Raw genomic sequence first — 20,000 nt, 5'->3', positions numbered from 1 at the left:
TCCTCATAAACACATTATACGTTCTTTAGCTCTGTGTTTGTTGTATGTAGCTTCATGATCCTGCAGAAGCGTGTCTCATGTCACTGTAACAGCTATATATGGTTATAATAGCAATAAAAGCTTGAAATATTTTACAAAAGCTATATAAAAGTTCCCTCAGTTCTGACAGGACACGAAATTACTGAACATTTTGACGTAGTTTGATGTGTCTGTGTGATAAGTATTGCTATTAGACAAACAGATCAATATACACAGCAATGTTAACCAGATAACATGCTAATACAGCTAGCAAACATCCAATAGCTTTCCAAAATTGATTGTCTTGATGTGTTGCTATGCTGATTTCTATATTAGTAAGCTGTACTATATTTCTATATTATTAAGCTGTACTGAGTAAAGTTTTCATTCTTAGCCATTTAACTCTTCCTTTACAGATAATGCTAATCTGCCGAATGCTAGCTCTAAGCACTGTTTAGTTCTGAGTATGATTTATAGCTAAATGTTTTTGCTGCATGGTCTGTTAACACACAAATGTGGAAAATCCTGATCAGACGCCGCTTCGCCTGCGCTTCCGTCTCTCCTTATCTTTTAAAAGGCGTGTAACGACAGAGCAGAGATAGGACGATTACTGTGAATAGCGATTGAGCTCCGGCTAATCGGTCTTCTTAACTGGGTTTAGATACAGCGTGTTACCTGAGATGGGATCTCACACTATCTCTCAAAATGTGACAGATTTCTGTGGAATGCTTTTAAGCAGAAATGAGTCATTAACGAGCAAAAGTGCAACACAGAGGTTGAGCGAGAGGATCGAATCAGTCGAGAGCGCTAACTAAACCGAGCCATTTATCATAGAAATATAAAATGACATTGGTGTGCGAAGAAACATGAAAATATATAACAAGTGGAAAGGCACGACATGATTCTGTATTTTCTGCTTTGTTATTTGGAAGTTCATTCATTCATTCATTCATTCATCTTCTACCGCTTATCCGAACATCTCTGGCGTCATCGGGCATCGAGGCAGGATACACCCTGGACGGAGTGCCAACCCATCACAGGGCACACACACTCTCTCATTCACTCACACACACACACACTACGGACAATTTTCCAGAGATGCCAATCAACCTACCATGCATGTCTTTGGACCGGGGGAGGAAACCGGAGTACCCGGAGGAAACCCCCGAGGCACGGGGAGAACATGCAAACTCCACACACACAAGGTGGAGGCGGGAATCGAACCCCGACCCTGGAGGTGTGAGGCGAACATGCTAACCACTAAGACACCGTGCCCCCCCATTAATTGGAAGTTCCGCAATCTTATTCAAGAGTATAGTGGCTGCGTCCCAAACCACATGCTACTGTAGTAGATTTAATAGTAAAATTAATCACGATACACAAAAAATCCTACATTAAATAAACATGCAGGACTTTCTTTAAGTGGCATTAATCTTTATATTAACACACTCGCTCTAATGCATTGTTCCTATAGTAACAGCCTGTTCACAGATGGTGAATGAGCTCCTCTTATAACTTAGACACACTCCTCATTTTACTGGGTGCCATTACTTTTTTGTGCTGATTGAACCCATAATCTATTACTTCAGTTAAACTGAGGTTCACATCAGTGTGTGTACAAACACACCAAAGGTTTCGTGTGGTAAACGAGGTTGCATGTGTGTATCCGTGTTTAACATGTGCCTGGGATGTGTCAAGTATTGTGTGTGTGTGTGTGTGTGTGTGTGTGTGTGTGTGTGTGTGTGTGTGTCTGAGAACTCTGGAAGGAATCTGATCCATCTAAAAACAATCCCGCTGCGTCGTCACACTGCTGCACCTCAATGGCCGTAAACTGACGGTTTGACAGGTGAAAGAAAAGCCGTCCGTATCGCTGTTACACAGGAAACCTCAGAGAGAGAGAGAGAGAGAGAGAGAGAGAGAGAGAGAGAGAGAGAGAGAGAGAGAGAGAGAGAGAGAGAGAGAGAGAGAGAAGAAAAACATGAGGGTTCTTTCAGCCCCTCGTCATGCCACTTGCCCCTGTGAATGATCTCCATTCATGCGTTTCTCTCAGGACTGAAAGCATCGCTGAAAGATCGCATTATATCTACTTACACTCACGCAGGTCTGCACTCCAAACTACACCATGTGACACCACCTTCCCCACCATGTAGCACCATCATGTAGCACCACCATGTAACACCACCATGTAGCACCATTATGTAACACCACCATGTAACCACCATGTAACCACCATGTAGCACCATCATGTAGCACCACCACGTAACACCACCATGTAGCACCATCATGTAACACCACCACGTAACACCACCATGTAGCACCATCATGTAACACCACCATGTAACCACCATGTAGCACCATCATGTAGCACCATCATGTAACACCATCATGTAACACCACCATGTAGCACCATCATGTAACACCACCATGTAACCACCATGTAGCACCATCATGTAACACCACCACGTAACACCACCATGTAGCACCATCATGTAACACCACCATGTAGCACCACCATGTAGCACCATCATGTAACACCGTCATGTTGCACCATCATGTAACACCGTCACGTTGCACCATCATTTTGTTTAATTGTGTTTTGTTTTATTCATTTTATCTTTGCTTTTCTTTTTCCCTGGTTTTAGCATTTACACTGATGCTAAGTTACAAGTCTATACTGAACACACCTCTGTTGGACACTTACCCAGAATGCACTGCTGTAGAACCTGTTTGCTGAAATACAGATAAAAGAAAAAAGTGACTCCAATATTTGAACTCGGTGTTTAGTTTAATTTTAATTAGCAAGTAATTAAATTAATTAGTTTGACTCTTCAGTGCTAATTAATATATACTTTATATAACACTTTTCCATTGTTATAGTGATATTACATGGTGTTATAGTGAGACATAGTGAGACATAGTGAGCTAACAGGGAGAGTGTTAGAGTGTTATTACATGGTGTTATAGTGAGACATAGTGAGCTAACAGGGAGAGTGTTAGAGTGTTATTACATGGTGTTATAGTGAGACATAGTGAGCTAACAGGGAGAGTGTTAGAGTGTTATTACATGGTGTTATAGTGAGACATAGTGAGCTAACAGGGAGAGTGTTAGAGTGTTATTACATGGTGTTATAGTGAGACATAGTGAGCTAACAGGGAGAGTGTTAGAGTGTTATTACATGGTGTTATAGTGAGACATAGTGAGCTAACAGGGAGAGTGTTAGAGTGTTATTACATGGTGTTATAGTGAGACATAGTGAGCTAACAGGGAGAGTGTTAGAGTGTTATTACATGGTGTTATAGTGAGACATAGTGAGCTAACAGGGAGAGTGTTAGAGTGTTATTACATCATACATACGTATTAAGTGTTCTGTTCATCAGATCGTCACAAAGGATAACAATTAAAATAGACTTCAGAGCACGATGATGTACACTACCAAGTGCACTACAAACATCCTCTCTCTTCTCTCTCTCTCTCTCTCTCTCTCTCTCTCTTTCTCTCTTTCTCTCTCTCTCCCTCTCTCTCTCTCTCTCTTCCTCCCTCCCTCTCTCTCTCTCTCTCTTCCTCCCTCTCTCTCTCCTCCTTCTGCGGGTTCGTCTCTACGTAGTTCCTCTCTCTCTTCTTCGCGTCTCTCTCTCTCTTTCTCCTCTCTCCCTCCCTCACTCTCTCGCGACTCTCTCCGTCATCTCTCAATCTCCTCTCTTCTCTCTCTCTCTCGACATTTGCTGTCCTCTCGCTCCGCTCTCTCTCTGGTCCTATCTCTCCCTGTGCCTCACGCGTCGACTCTGCATCCTCTCTCTCTCTGCTCTCTCCGTCCTCTCTCTGCGTCTCTAGCTCTCCCTCTTCTCGCGTCCTCTCGTTCCTATTCCTCTCCTAGTCTTCTGCCTCTCTATAGCTCGTCCGCTTGCTCCATCTCGGTCACTCGACTCTCTCTCTTCCCTTCCACTGCTCTCTCTCTCTCTCCTCTCTCTCTCTCTCGCTCTCCGTCTCCCTCCCTCTCGCTCCTCTCTGTCTCTCTCTCTCTCTCTCTCCCTCAACTCTCTCTCTCGCTTACTCTCTTTCTCTCTCTCCCTCTCTCCGCTCTCATCTTGCTCATCCCTCCTTCTCTCTCTAAATCCAATAATCATCTCTCCAACAAACTGAATCGCCGCTCTCTCTCACTGCTCTCTCTCGGTCTCTCAGAGAAGGGAGGTGGACTGGAGTAGATCACACTCTCTACGAGGAATCGCGCCGCGTCGAGGACTGCACTCAAGTCTCGGTCTAGGGGAATGACTCGCAGAAGCCATGCGCTCCTGCGTCTGGCAGAAAACTCCCTCTCTCTCATCTTGTCTTTCTCTCTCTCTCCCTCCATGCTCTCTCTCTCGCATCTCTCCCTATCCCGCGCGCTCTCTCCTCGCTCCTTCCTCTCTCTCTCTCTCTCCGGGAGTCTCTACTCTCTTCTCGTCCCTCTGCGTCTCTCCCTCGTCCAAGGTCGCTTCGCCCTTCCCTCGTCACTCTCTCTCCCTCCTCTCTCTCTCTCACGCTCTCGTGCTCTTTCTCTCGCTCGCTCGCTCTCTCCCCTTACGCGCTCCACCCCATCCTCTCGTTTCTGAAGCTTCGTAATCTGGTTGCAAGCGGCCTGCTGTGTAGCAAAAAGCCTTTTGTGGAGTGTGTGAGGGATTTCTGTAGCTGGATAAAGCCGACACGCCGAGACGGAGACAAATCCTGCTGAGACACAAAAGCTGTCAGAGAAAAAGAGAGAACAGGAGAAGAAGCATTTCCAGAATTTTCTCTGCTACATCCTGCGTGTAAATCAGACGTTTTCTGTGTGATAGTTAGGTGTGAGACGATCTGGAAACAAATGGCGGAATTCTGGAACACAGACCGTCCTGATGTCAGAATCGGGTTTGGAGCGAAAAGGCATTTGTGACAGTGATATATTTTCACCTTGATATATTTCACTATAGTGACACGGACGTGATGCTCAGGTTCTTTTACACCTCGACACATTCACCTTCCCATTCAGTTGTAGCTCTGCTGCTATTTTTATACTGTTGGGATTTGGGACACAGCCCATGGCATAACTGGAAGAGATTCTGTGTGTGTGTGTGTGTGTGTGTGTGTGTGTGTGTGTGTGTGTGTGTGTGTGTGTGTGTGTGTGTGTGTGTGTGTGTAGAGGTTATTAAAACAGACAGCGGCTGTCTGCACTTGTCTGTGTTGCCAGAGTTCTGCATTTTTCCTCATAATCGATCCAGACACACGCGGCCCACCGCTAATTAACTCTCAGACTGAGATGATGAGCTCAGGCAGCGGACAGTGTGTGTGAGGTGTGTGTGAGGTGTACGTGAGGTGTGTGTGTGAGGCTCAAACTCTAATCCCATAATCCTGAGCTGACTTCAGGGGTCAAAGGGTCAAAGGTCACATTCCAGGAGTTACTGGCACTGACTATTACATGTCTAAATAAAATATTCAAAAACCTGTGTGTGTGTGTGTGTGTGTGTGTGTGTGTGTGTGTGTGTGTGTGTGTGTGTGTGTGTGTGTGCGCGTGTGTGTGCGTGTCTGTGTGTGTGTGTAAAGTAACTGTCTAGATGTTCCTGGTGTTTGTGAGGTCTGAGATAAGGTCAGAGGTCACAGACGCAGTTCGGTGGGAATCAGAGAGCTGGGGAGGAGAGAACAGGACTGTACCACTATGGTGATTGCCGGGGGTCAGAAATGCCAGCGTTCCCTTTGCAGGCATCAGACTCACCTCACAGCTTGACCTTTGACCACTATGAGATTTAAGGGTCTTAGGAAGCACTTGTTTTTGTTGCACCATCCGCAGGGATTACACACTGACTTCTGAGTGCCACAAGATCTGTGTTTGTGTGTGTGTGTGTGTGTGTGTGTGTGTGTGTGTGTGTGTGTGTGTGTGTGTGTGTGTGTGTGAGTGAGACTGTTCTCTCTACATCATTATCTTCTATTAGAATCATCATTAAGAACTCAGAACAGTGAAACACACCGTCCATCCACCATCAGCCGTTTCCACGGTAACGTGATCAGCGGGCAGGCGACATTCAGTCAGAGTGCAGTCTGTCCCACAGCTCCGTCTCACTACTGTCTCACTACTGCACTCCTCAATCATGTCACACACACAGAGTTCATGTGCTACTGTCGTCCAATCAGAAACAACACAGCATGTTACACACCACAGTAGTGAGGGAAGCCTCAGGGGTGTGGCCTAGACGTGAGAAATTCTCTCTCTCTCTTTCTCTCTCTCTCTCTCTCTCTCTTCCAGTTATGACACAGTTAATCAGCTTGTGGTCATGCTCTGCTGTAATCGAATGTTGTGATTCGGTGAGTCAGTGAGTGAATCAGTGAGTCAGTCAGAATGAATCATTCAGAAGTAGTTAATGCTGCACGAGTAATGAGTACACAATCGCCCGTGAAATCTCTCTCACTCTCTCTCTCTCTCCCTCTCTCTCTCTCTCTCTCTCTCTCTCTCTCTCTCTCTCTCTCTCTCTCTCATTCTGTAATGAAGGTTAATATGGCTGCAGGTCATGTGACCTGGAAAGTAATTGTCCAGATTAAGGACTGTTGAGAGACTCTATGCTGCCTATCGTCCTGGTCCTGACTCTAAGCTGATGTAGTGATTGTATTTGATGTCCACACCTCCATATAAACCCTGCTCTTATTCTGTTGTCTCTCTCCTCAGCTGTGACGTCGAATGAGAGTTTCGAAACAAAGATCTGCAGCTCGCCTAAAATCTCTGGCCTCCAGCGCAGCCAGGAACAGAGCACCGTTGTTTCTTTTGCCCCGCCCACATCCAGTCCCGCCCCTACGGGCAGCCCTATCCCTGCTGCCACGGCAACATCCAAATCTCCTCCTCCGATCACCATTAAGAAGGAATCCACGCCGACTTCTAACCCTGACTCCGCCCCTCACTTTATAAGAAACCAGTCAGATCTACAGGATCACAAAGTCACGCCTCTGAGCCACCACAGCCAACCAATCATCAGTCACCACCATCCGCCGGCCACCAATCATCTGACGTACGGTCTCCACGACATCAGGTGCTGCTTTATTCCATTAAATCCATGTAATATACTAACCTTTAGTAACCTTTATTAAATATTATAATTTTTTCGTTATACTTAAAAGTTTATTTTTTTATTGTTATTTGATAAAATTTGAAAGATAAATAAAAATAAAGACAAAAATATTCACTATTAGCTGACTAATCTATTAGCTATCAGCTCAGGTAAACCCTTCCTGGTTTCCATGACAACTGTCCACAGTACAGTACTACATATTGTGCTAGATTGAGCTGTGGTTCAGTTACTTAATTCTGATTGGTTGAGAGGCCTGCGTTGTTTTCTGTAGATAAACGTGAACACTCTTCTAACTTTATCCCATGACTATGTGCTGTAACGTAACCATGGAAACCATATAAAATAATGTTTACACATGAAGGAATTTTGAAAGTGTTAAGGTGACACTGTGGAGGAACATGTTAACTAAAAGCCATCATAGCATCTTATCATAGCGACAGTCGTGTAATGATAGCTGATTGATATTGAGGGGTGAGAGAGTTTAATAAAACCCCAGCGTGTGGCTGCATTAACACTTCTGTTGCATCAACACTTGCGTTTCTAATTACTCTTCTGTTCACTAATCACAAACCAAAACAATAATCATCATACAACAAAATTAATTTAAAGGCTAAGTAAGGAGAGTGCAGTGGTAGTGCCTTAGGCTTATGCATTAGCATTAGCATGAACAAACAGCCGATGTTGGGTAATTAACACACATTCGTTGATTTTTGTTTGGTTTGCAGTTTATTTGGTCGTTAATGAACGCCGTAATGAACACGACTATAAACAGGTCCACAGGATGAATTACTGACGGCTAGATAACTAGCAGACTTCCTCCTCAGAATGAGGTGTTATTCATGCTAATTAATGCTAAATGTTTTTGTAGTCTCGAGTGAAATAAGTGCTAAAATGACCCGGACTCCGTAACACAAGTCTGATTTTTATTAAATGATTAAACTGATCTGATCTCGTGCAGTTTGAGTTAGATTAGATTTGAGCGTGGTTTTATATTGAGGGTGTGTTACAGGGTCTTCATGCTAACTGAGGCTAATTGCTTGTTTTTTTTTCTGATCTTGGTTTTCAGCAACAGCCCCTTGTCACTGTCCCCCAAACACCCTCTCCCTCCTTCCCCTGCTCCCCCCCTCCCTCTCTCTATCGCAGCACTGTCATCTCCTCATTACCCCCTGCGCTCCTCCTCTCATTTATCTCCCTTATCACGCCATCCGGCCATGTTTGCCCCCCCAGCTGCCCTCCCCCCTCCTCCTGCTTTACCCACCAACAGTCTGGTGGTCCCTGGACACCCGGCCGCCACACCCTACCCAGGTAATTACACACACACACGCACACACACACACACACACACACACACACACACACACACACACACACACACACACACACACACTGTCCCCGTAACAGGATTAGGATTATATATAAATCTCAGCTGCACCCCAGAACCTTGGGACTAAAGATTTAAACTGCAGAGTTCTGAGTATTACTGAGGTTCTAAAACCTGGATCCAGTTTGTACTTTTTAAATGACCTTTGAGTCAGTGATGTCATTAAGGTTCATAGCTAATAACTTACATTTCTGAATTATTACTGGGTTCTAGATTGGGATTCTTTTTATTATGAAGATCTTGGTTGTTCTAGAATTTTGGGTTCTTTGTCGTTTTGACAGCGTCAGGATATGTAAAGAAAAATCATCTGAGGAGTGTGTGCTGTATAACAACTCCAGTGCTGGAGCATCAGAACTCAGTGCTACACACTGTTATGACATCACCAGGCTTCATAGTGACAGATCATAGGCCTGTTTATTATCATTAATGTTCGAGAGTTCATATTGGGGTTCTAGAATGGGAGGCTGTGTCACTGTGACATCATGATGCTTTGTGTTTAAAGATCCAAGGCTTGTTTTATTATCACTGACATTCCAGGCTTATCTTTGGGGTTCTAGATCACAACCTCGCATTGTCATTGTGGTTAAATAGCAACAGCCTGATAATTACAATATTAATTGATTAATTAGAAGTCCACAGTTCTGATTGGGTAGTTTCACTGTGGAGCTCTGATTAGGGTTCTAGAGCAGGAACATGGTGACATCACTGGGGTTTTTATTATTAATGATCAGAGGAGAAGGACATTGACGTCTCTGTAGGCTGAAGGAGATTGTTGTTGTTTAACTGAAGGTGAAAACAGAATGGGTGTAAAACAGATAACGAGTGTCAGAGTGATGATTAAAGTATAACGATGTGTGTAATGCAGTGTAACGAGTTCCACGTGTCTGGAGAATGAAAAACAAGTGGCCACTTCTGTTCCAGTCCCGAGTCTGAGCTGAGGAAAGCTTCAGCGCTTATCTCCAAAAACCCCAGCGCCTCGTTCCCTCCCTAAGTGATGAAAACACTAATTAATGTTAATGAAACGAATCAGTTGGAGAGGTAAAGAGGCAGATGTTCAAATTAGAGTGTTTACAAACCCTGACTCAGAAACCGTTCCTTCACATCTCCATGCTTTCTGTCTGCGTTTACATCTTAAACCCAACTGCTCTGCTTTAACCCAACTCAGACCGAGTCAGGGCTGGGCAGGGCAGAGTCATGGCTGGGCAGGGCCGAGTCAGGGCTGGGCATGGCCGAGTCAGAGCTGGGGCAGGGCCGAGTCAGGGCTGGGGCAGGGCCGAGTCAGGGCTGGGGCAGGGCCGAGTCAGAGCTGGGGCAGGGCCGAGTCAGGGCTGGGGCAGGGCCGAGTCAGGGCTGGGGCAGGGCCGAATCAGAGCTGGGGCATGGCCGAGTCAGGGCTGGGCAGGGCAGAGTCAGGGCTGCTCAGGGCAGAGTCAGAGCTGGGCCACACGCCTCAATTTCACCCTTCATTATTGAGCACTGTGAGGAAGTCGAGGCAGAATTAACTGTCTCTCCTTTCATTGACTCGGTAGTGAGAGGCTCCGCCCAGAAAAGGGGAGAAATGGGGGGGGGTTCTAATAATAAAGATGTTGAATGATTGTAACTTCCTGGATCATTAGCATATTAATGTTTTATTAGAATTATTGAGTTTTGTGTTTAAATGAAATAAGCGAGGTTGGTTTTCCTCACGTGTTCCTAACATTAAACACTTCTGTGTTTCATTACCGAGTTTCCTGAAATCCCTTTAGAACTAACTCCGTATATAAACTCACTGATCCGAGCTGTTCGCTATTCGCTAAGAGCTCAGAGATGCTAACGATCTGTACGTCGGCGGTGTTAGCCATGCTAGCTGTTATCTGCTATGCTACAATCACACATGCTACTTAATCAGGTTACACTAAAGCTACTCAACGCTAACATCCTCGTGAGCTTTATTAAGGTGATCAGATTAGCCGGGAGATCGGACTGATTCTACACTCTGACACTAGATCAGATTTCTGTGTCAGTTTATAGTAAATTAAAGTAAATCAAACAGACGATGGAGTTTCAGGAACTGCAGCTGAGATCAGACGCCAGTCAGAATACACAGCAGAGAAGTGGGAGGTTTGTGCTCATGTCTTCATGCTGCATGCTGGAGATACACAGAAACATTAATGTTGTACTTTAGAGCAGTTTCTCCAGCATGTTGTGAGCTCACAGTGGGAATCGTGTTAGTGCAGAAACATCTCAGAGCTTCTGGAAACCTTTTGATCATCATCATTATCTAATGAGTCAAAAACTACAAAATACTACTTTATTTATTTATATATTTATATAATAATTAATGTTACAAGGTAGATCAATTAAATCTGCTACATCATCATAATAATAATAATAATAATAATAATAATAATAATAATAATAATAATAATAATAATAATAATAATAATGTATTAGAAAATCAAATCCAGAAACTCAGTCTGAACTTTACTTTAATCGCGAGGTTTGTTTTAAGTGCCGTGTGGTTATTAGCTCTGAGCTAAATGTGAGTGATCCTCACCTAGTAAAAGTCCTTGCAGGAATTTATTATAAACCAAACTAAAGGCTTTCTGCAGGCCACGATCATGTAATAATAATAATAATACCAATAATAATAACAACAATAATAATAAAAATACTGCTCAAAATTGCACACTTACTTTAATTGTGTTAAAGATGTCGTTCAGCCACAAGTGAAACGTCCACAACGTTCCTGTTATTTCGAATGGAGTCAATTATCCCAGTGTTCCTAGGCTAATATAGCTAACATGTCATGAAAGCTAATGGCCACCGGTTGGCATGGTGCAGTAAATCTGTGCTCCTTTGTCTCAGAGACAACACACTTTTCTAACAGTATCACTACACAAGTCCCCTCCTGGTGCAGTGATGAACATTAAGCCACGCCCATACTTAAGGCCAGGCTCCATGGTGAGGAGCGGCACTAACTCTGTGACTCTCAGAGTAGGCATGTCCTGTCTGAGTGTTGCCGTGGTTACAGTGATGATTCTGCTAAAATAGCAACTCCTAACAACAACAACAAAAAAAGACAAAAAGATGAATGAAGAGACACAACTGAGGAACCAGATTTACTTTGTCCTGCTAAACTGCTGGCTGTAGCGGTCACTGCATGTTAGCGACATTAGCCACATTTGGTGTAATGGGGACTGTATACGTTTGGCTGTTGGCGGAACTACTCCTTTAATCAGGTGTGTGTGTTTTCTGCTGAGGTGACTCTCGGTTCTCTCTTGTCTTCAGATACCAGCCTGTTGATATCATTCAACCAACCAATCATGTATTGCCAGCCTCATTCGGGGATTCTGATTGGCACATTGTCACATGCAACACTTTTACCTCGACCAATGAGCCCTCACGTAGAAAACCCTCACAGCTTGAATTGGAGAAACAGAGAAAGCCAGGTGACTATCCTCTTTCTCTTCTTTTTCCCGCCGTTTGGTTAAACTCACTGGCCGCCCGTGCTTTTTTTTTTCTTTTTTGTCTTCCTTCCCCTCTTCTTTTGTTTTTTTCTCTCTTTCTTTTTTGTTTTTTTTCTCCCCTCCTTTCCACTCTCCTTCTTTCTTCTCAGAGCATCATGACCTCCTCCGGCAAGAGCTGAACAACCGCTTCCTGGTTCAGAGTTCCGAGCGTGGTCGGGGGTCGGCGCCAGGGGCGACCGGCTCGCCGTTGTCTCAAATGTCACTCCTGAGGGCGGAGTTTCACCAACACCAGCACATGCACCAGCATCAGCACACGCATCAGCACACCTTCACGCCTTTTCCCGCCATCATTGGGCCGCCCACTGCACCGCCCATGGTGCGTACCGCAGCCAGAAATGTGAGGATAAGTAATGAAAACGACCAGATCAGTCCGACCTCCTGCCCTTTACCACCACGCTGGGTTCTACACATCTCCCTACTCCCTACTCCCATCATGCACCCTATGTAACCTAGGAAGGAAACACAACATAGTCCATATAAACACTGATGATAGTCTGCTGTGGGCGTGTCCCAAAGCACACTCTACTCACTACTTACCATACAGGGCATAAAGGCTTTCATCAGTGCGCTGTGAACGTGTCCCAAACCACACATAAGACATTAGCATTAGCCAGAAGGCGTGGATATGTGTCTGAAGTGCAGTGCAGTGTCTAATAAAGTCTTTGCGTGCTAGCACTGTATTTCTGACTGTTTGTGGTTCACATAGCGGACGTGTCTTATTGCTTTCGTATGCGTCTAATGGTGATTTTTTGGCGTTTCCTGAACAAAATTGTCGGTGACCTCATTGCTGATGAAAGTAAAGATATTAGACAGTTATTTTGATAAAAACTAATCACTTCCATGTGCTGAGAGGCCATTAAGAGAGAAAAGCCAGCAACTAGCCAAATGAAAACTCGGCCCACCTCGAGTCAAGGCTTACCTCACAAAACCCCACATACATCCCATCCATGAGGGAAAAATCAGATGTGATTCCATGTGAGTGCATTTTGGCTAACACGAGCTAACACATGAGCTAAGATGAAAAGATTCCTGACTGTATTTATCGACCTAGATAAAAAGGTAACACTTATCTGACAGGACTGTGTGGGGATTGTTAGTCATACCTGTAAAATAGTTACCACTATATTCTGCTAAGAAGCATGAAAGGAGCAAACCTGAGACTGAGCTGAGACTAGGCTGAGACATACCTGAGACTAGGCTGAGACTGAGCTGAGACTAGGCTGAGACTGAGTTGAGTCTAGGCTGAGACTGAGCTGAGACTAGGCTGAGACTGAGCTGAGACTGACCTGAGACTAGGCTGAGACTGACCTGAGACTAGGCTGAGACTGACCTGAGACTAGGCTGAGACTGAGCTGAGACTAGGCTGAGACTGAGTTGAGTCTAGGCTGAGACTGAGCTGAGACTAGGCTGAGACTGAGCTGAGACTGACCTGAGACTAGGCTGAGACTGACCTGAGACTAGGCTGAGACTGACCTGAGACTAGGCTGAGACTGAGCTGAGACTGAGCTGAGACTCCTGACAGAACTTAGATATATTTTACTGATAACGTTAGCCAAATACATATGAGTTCATCTGAAAGAACCTTTTACATTTAACATCATAAAATGAGATATAATAGAAATTCTAGCTTGCTAACTCGTGCTAACCTGATGGGTTTTCATTGAGGATTTTTTGACTGTAGCCTGCTAGCTAACCCTGCTAGCTAACCCTGCTAGCTAACCCTGCTAGCTAACGTGAGCTAATCTGACAGGATTCCTCAGAAGAATTTTGAATTGCATTTATAAATGTTCACAATTTTCACTTCCACGATGATGAAAGCTAGCTAAAAAAACACCATTACAGACGTCTGGGGACACCGTGTCCCAGTCCACACGTCACACACTCTCAGATGTCTCCCTCACTCCAGTCCACAAGGGCTGTGTCCTAAATTAACCCTCTTTCCCCTCCACAGTGACAGTCACTAATGTTTCCTCCTCTTTTTCAGAGCTGATGTTGGCGTTGTGATTTTCTCCCCCAGCTGAAACAGCAGCCGGCTCCATCCCTCCCTCACTCCCTCCCTCGCTCCCTCCTTCCGGCTAATCGTTTTAATTAATGAAGTTACGCCCGTGTGTGTGTGTGTGTGTGTGTGTGTGTGTGTGTGTGTGTGTGTGTGTGTGTGTGTGTGTGTGTGTGTGGTTACGACTCACTCGAGCAGCTGGCATTCCACACGGAAACACAGAATACTCTTAATTGTTAAATGATGAAATATGGCGTCTTAATTATGGTCTTAATTAGTGCAGACTGGTGAAGTGGAGCTGTGTGTGTGGGGATCAGTGAGTGTGTAACTAATGTGCACACACACACACACACTCACCTTCTCACACTTGGGCTCATGGAACTGAAAGTGTCTATTGTATGTAAGAGTGTGTGTGTGTGTTTAAAGGGAAATAAAGGTGAGTGATGTCAAACACACACAGGTCTGATTCTTTGGGCTGTGTCCCAAACACAGTGTGTGGTTTAAATGTGTGTGTATTAGAGCTGTCAGGAAACTAATTAGCTGCTGGATAATTGCTTAATTAGCAGTTAGCATGTGCGATTAGCACAGGAGGACACAGAGATGCTAAACACATGTGACCCTCCAGCTCGCTGCTCCGTATCACACAGCTTCACACTTTACACTGGTGCATTGTGGGTAAGACACACGCTGCATCACACCCTCAAAATGGCAGACGTTCTGGTTTATAGATAACTATGGAGTGATGAACCCTGGCATTTGGGACAAGACCAACACTTCAGTGTTAACAATGAGTAGTGTGAAGTGTTGTTGTTTGAGACAGAGCCCTAAAGTAAGCTAGTAAGAACACACAAACTGTAGCATATGATTTGGGACAGAGCCTAAAGAAGAACTTTGTTCCTGTATAAAACCCTCAGTGGCTTCAACACTAACTAGTGGTGCTTTGGATTTAGTGTTTTAAATGGATTATAAGAGCCCTAAGCAGTGAAGCATTTGGAACAGAACCAGAACTGTTAATGTTAGTTGTGGAGCTAGACATAGTTCTGGATGTTCTAGTTAGAACACTAGAATAAATATTTGAATTTGGGACATAGCCTTTGTAATAAGAACACTAACTGGGTGTAAGTGATGTGTGGTTTGGGATGGAACCCACTAAAGGGTTGTGAATGTGCTGAAGACGGTACAGTACAGTCAGTTTCTCACGTTTAATGATCCCTCCTCACGAGTGCATTTGGGACAGAGCCCTTAGTTCTCTAGGTGACGTCGGTCTCGACCCTGTGCTCAGGACAGCTGTGTTATTTTGCGAGTGTTTTTCCAGCAGAACGTATCAGAACATTTGATTTGCTGTGATTGTACATGAGCAGCGTTATCTGTGTTGTTTCTTTGTGCGATTCGGGTGTTTGATGTGCCGGCGGACGGCTGTGTTGTGTGTAATTGTGTAATTGTTTGAGTGAGCGAGTGAAATTCGTTTGTTAAGCTTCGTCTGGTTCTCGTTGTGCTGTGTAAACACACCGCTTCCTCCTCGGCCGTGATGCAGCTCTTTCATCTCCTGTTTGGTCACACATGCTTTCTATTTAAACACGATTTGTAGTGCTGATGTGTTTTTTATTTCTCTCCTCCTCTCTCTCTCCCTGTCTCTCTCTCTTTCTCTCTCTCTCTCCCTGTCTCTCTCTGTGTCTCTGTGTGTGTGTGTCTGTCTGTCTCTCTCTTTCTCTCTCTCTCTCTCTCTCTCTCTCTCTCTCTCTCTCTCTCTCTCCCTGTCTCTCTCCCTCTCTTCTCGCTCTCGTCCTCTCTCTCTCTCTCTCTCTCCCTCTGTGTGTGTTTGTGTCTCGTCTTGTTCCTCTTGTGTTGTGTGTCGTCTGTCTGTCTCTCCCTGTCTCCCCTCTCTCTCTCTCTCTCTCTTCTCTTTCTCTCTCTCATCGCTCTCTCTCCTTCTCTCTCTCTTTCCTCTCTCTCCTCTTCTCCTCTCCCTGTCTCGGTTCTCTGTGTGTGATTGTGTCTGTCTCCTCTCCCCCCCCCGTCTCTCTCTTCTCTTCTCTTTCGAATCCTCCCTCCCTTTCTCTGTCTCTGTGTGTGTGTCTGTCTCCCCCCCCCCCCTCTCTCTCTCTCTCTCTCCCTCTCTCTCTCACACACACAGTTTGACAAGTACGCTCCGAAGCTGGACAATCCTTTCCTGAGGCAGTCGAGTGTAAGTAAAAGCAGAAGGATGAAGATTCACAGCAGAACTCATCTGTACAGAAGCCACAAATATCTTAAAGACTCTCATCTTTATTTACACTCGTCTTTCTCCACAGAACAGAATCTTTACCTTCACATATCAAGCATTTAAAAAGACAAATTATTATGTAATGAAACCGAGCTCACACGAGCACAGAAGTGTTCAGGTTGTGTTTTAATATTCTGTGTGTTTGTGTTATGTAGTTTTTCTCCTCGTATCCTCCAGCGATGCCAGGAATGCCTCCTCTCCTCCCTCACCCCGGCCCCTTCAGCTCCCTGCAAGGAGCCTTTCAACCAAAGGTCACAACCTCAAACCTCACCTCCAATTATTTATTTATTTATTTATTTATTTATTTATTTATTTATATTATTGTTATAATTGTTGTTATTTTTATATTTATTAATATTATTATTATGATGATTATTATTATTGTTGTTGTTGTCAGTCATATAATCAGTATTTTTTAATAACATTTGTTAACAATAAGAAAGATCATTAAAAAACATTTGAGTTATGTAAAGATCTTAAAATGTTGTTGTTTTTTTCCAGGCCTCAAATCCCATTGATGTAGCAGCGAGACCAGGAGCAGTTCCTCACACTCTTTTACAAAAAGATCCACGGGTCAGCCAATCACAACACACCGTACGGCTCTCAGCCAATCACAACACACCGTACGGCTCTCAGCCAATCACAACACACCGTACTGCTCTCAGCCAATCACAACACACCGTACTGCTCTCAGCCAATCACAACACACCGTACGGCTCTCAGCCAATCACAACACACCGTACGGCTCTCAGCCAATCACAACACACCGTACTGCTCTCAGCCAATCACAACACACCGTACTGCTCTCAGCCAATCACAACACACCGTACTGCTCTCAGCCAATCACAACACACCGTACTGCTCTCAGCCAATCAGAACACACCGTACTGCTCTCAGCCAATCACAACACACCGTACTGCTCTCAGCCAATCACAACACACCGTACTGCTCTCAGCCAATCACAACACACAATACACTGTACTGCCTTTGATTGACAGTTGTGTTCTTCCCTTTAGCTAACCGACCCATTCCGGACCTCAGTGAGAGTAAGTGTATAATTTTATGACACGAATATAAAATATTATTTATGATTACATTATTATATGAATGTAGAATGTTAATATAAAGCTGTAAATAGTAATTAAAATATAATTAACATTCATTTATCTCATTATGTAAATAGCTCAGTGTGTTATATGTGAGTTTTCTGACACTGTTACTTATCTATGTGCTGTAGAAGCCGGGGAAATGGTGTGCGGTTCACGTACAGATCGCCTGGCAGATCTACCACCATCAACAGAAGATGAAGGTAACAAACAAACACCATAATGTTAAACACATGTTATTACACATACACAAAAGTTCTACTAACCCGCCAGGGTGACACTATATTACACTAACCCCGCCCACCAGGGTGACACTATATTACACTAACCCCGCCCAACACCGCCCACCAGAGTGACACTATATTACACTAACCCCGCCCAACCCCACCCACCAGAGTGACATTATATTGCACTAACCCCACCCAACCCCACCCACCAGAGTGACATTATATTGCACTAACCCCGCCCACCAGAGTGACACTATATTACACTAACCCCGCCCACCAGCGTGACATTATATTACACTAACCCCGCCCACCAGAGTGACACTATATTACACTAACCCCGCCCACCAGAGTGACATTATATTACATTAACCCACCCATTAGAGTGACACTATATTACACCAACCCCACCCACCAGAGTGACATTATATTACACTAACCCCGCCCACCAGAGTGACACTATATTACACTAACCCCGCCCACCAGAGTGACATTATATTACACTAACCCGCCCACCAGAGTGACATTATATTACACTAACCTGCCCACCCGAGTGACATTATATTACATTAACCCGCCCACCCGAGTGACATTATATTACATTAACCCGCCCACCAGAGTGACATTATATTACATTAACCCGCCCACCAGAGTGACATTATATTACATTAACCCGCCCACCAGAGTGACATTATATTACATTAACCCGCCCACCCGAGTGACATTATATTACATTAACCCGCCCACCCGAGTGACATTATATTACATTAACCCACCCACCAGAGTGAGACTATATTACACTAACCCCGCCCAACCCCACCCACCAGAGTGACATTATATTACACTGACCCCGCCCACCAGAGTGACATTATATGACACTAACCCCGCCCACCAGAGTGACACTATTACACTAACCCGCCCACCAGAGTGACATTATATTACACTAACCCCGCCCACCACAGTGACATTATATTACACTGACCCCGCCCATTAGAATTATTAATCATTACTTATTTACACTTAATTACTGAAGTTTTGAAGTTTTTGCTGATGTGATGTTTCTCTGTCGTGGTGCAGCAGATGCAGATGGATCCTCATAAACTGGATATAACTGGTAAACTGGATTTGTTCAGCAGACCTCCGGCTCCGGGCGTGTTCCCCGGGTTTCCTTATCCTCACGACCTCGCCAGACCTCTGTTCCCATCTACAGGTGTGTGTTTCTCTGTTGGCTCCTAAATTACAAACCGTTGTTATACCTGTTGTAGGATTGCTGTAGCTGTCAGACAGTCACATGTCCCTTATGACTGTCGTAGCGTTCACATTATCGCCCCTTATAGGTAGTTTATTCACTCTGTAACTCTGTGTGGGAGGGGGTTTTGGGAAACACACTTGCACTGGATTGATAAGAGAATTATGGTGTTAGTGTGAAGCGAGCGTGGCGTCGTATCTGCTGATGTTTTGACCTTGTTTCTAGTCATCCCTCCAACTGAGAGAGCACATTATTCACAACATCACCGACCGCCATCTTTCCTCACTAATAAATCTGAATATTGTGTCTCGCCTCATTGTTTTCCCACCATCGGCGAGGTGGTGTGCGTGTTGTTATCTCTGCCGTCACTGCCCTGAATATAAATGTCTCCACCTCAGCTAATTGACGGCAGGTCCTTGGTTGAAGGGCGACGGGAATCCGAGTGGCCTTTAGCACGCAATTATCTGCTATTGTGTCCCAAAACAAGCCTGTAATTGCCTCTTTCATTAATGAATCACGCACACGGCTCACGGTGCAGACGAGGGGCAGCCCCCTTCTCCGTTTATTCTAATGAGACGCCTCGCCTCCCTGAACTCCACAAAGTCAGACAGCCGACTCTACACACGTGTCTGTCTCACTGATGAGCGTCACAAATCTGTCACTAATGACTCATCACGTCTGGAACAACATCTCGCCCGAGCGACACAAACACAACGCTGCTTTATAAACAATGTCACATCCTGCAGTCACACACAACGTGTGTTTTTAAACATTTTAAATGGTGTATAAAATATTTGAGATGTGCTGAACTTAAAATTTATAAAATTGTGTTTATTACACTTCTGCTGATTGGAGTATTTTCCTAACAACGCTCTGTTTTTCTTCCAATAGGATCCGGGCATCATCCAGCCACTTCACCTTATGGCCACGCCCCTCATCACAGCAGCTTCCTGCCTCCCGCCCATTTGGCAGGTAAGCGTAAGTAACCTCACTTTATTACATCATTTTACTGTCTGTCTGTCTGTCTGTCTGTCTGATTGTCTGTCTGTCTGTCTGTCTGTCTGTCTGTCTGACTGTCTGTCTGTCTTTCTGTCTGTCTGACTGTCTGTCTGTCTGTCTTTATGACTGACTGTCTGTCTGATTGTCTGTCTGTCTGTCTGTCTGACTGTCTGTCTGTCTGTCTGTCTGT

General features: G+C 44.6%; 1 protein-coding gene across 1 annotated transcript in view; it reads left to right on the top strand.

Annotated features, from left to right (window-relative positions):
- Positions 1-20,000, top strand: part of fbrsl1 (fibrosin-like 1) — a 209,315-nt gene that overhangs the window by 176,314 nt on the left and 13,001 nt on the right. The window contains exons 5-14 of the mRNA XM_047817957.1: positions 6,687-7,044; positions 8,150-8,388; positions 12,063-12,310; positions 16,104-16,154; positions 16,388-16,483; positions 16,734-16,805; positions 17,249-17,278; positions 17,470-17,541; positions 18,640-18,772; positions 19,703-19,789. Of these exons, the coding sequence (XP_047673913.1) occupies positions 8,295-8,388; positions 12,063-12,310; positions 16,104-16,154; positions 16,388-16,483; positions 16,734-16,805; positions 17,249-17,278; positions 17,470-17,541; positions 18,640-18,772; positions 19,703-19,789 (883 nt within the window). The 5' untranslated portion in view covers positions 6,687-7,044; positions 8,150-8,294. The remainder of the gene's footprint in view (positions 1-6,686; positions 7,045-8,149; positions 8,389-12,062; positions 12,311-16,103; positions 16,155-16,387; positions 16,484-16,733; positions 16,806-17,248; positions 17,279-17,469; positions 17,542-18,639; positions 18,773-19,702; positions 19,790-20,000) is intronic.

Source organism: Tachysurus fulvidraco, chromosome 9, assembly GCF_022655615.1.
Source record: "Tachysurus fulvidraco isolate hzauxx_2018 chromosome 9, HZAU_PFXX_2.0, whole genome shotgun sequence".
In the NCBI taxonomy this organism is placed as follows: domain Eukaryota; kingdom Metazoa; phylum Chordata; class Actinopteri; order Siluriformes; family Bagridae; genus Tachysurus; species Tachysurus fulvidraco.
This window is presented reverse-complemented; position numbering and strand designations above follow the sequence as displayed.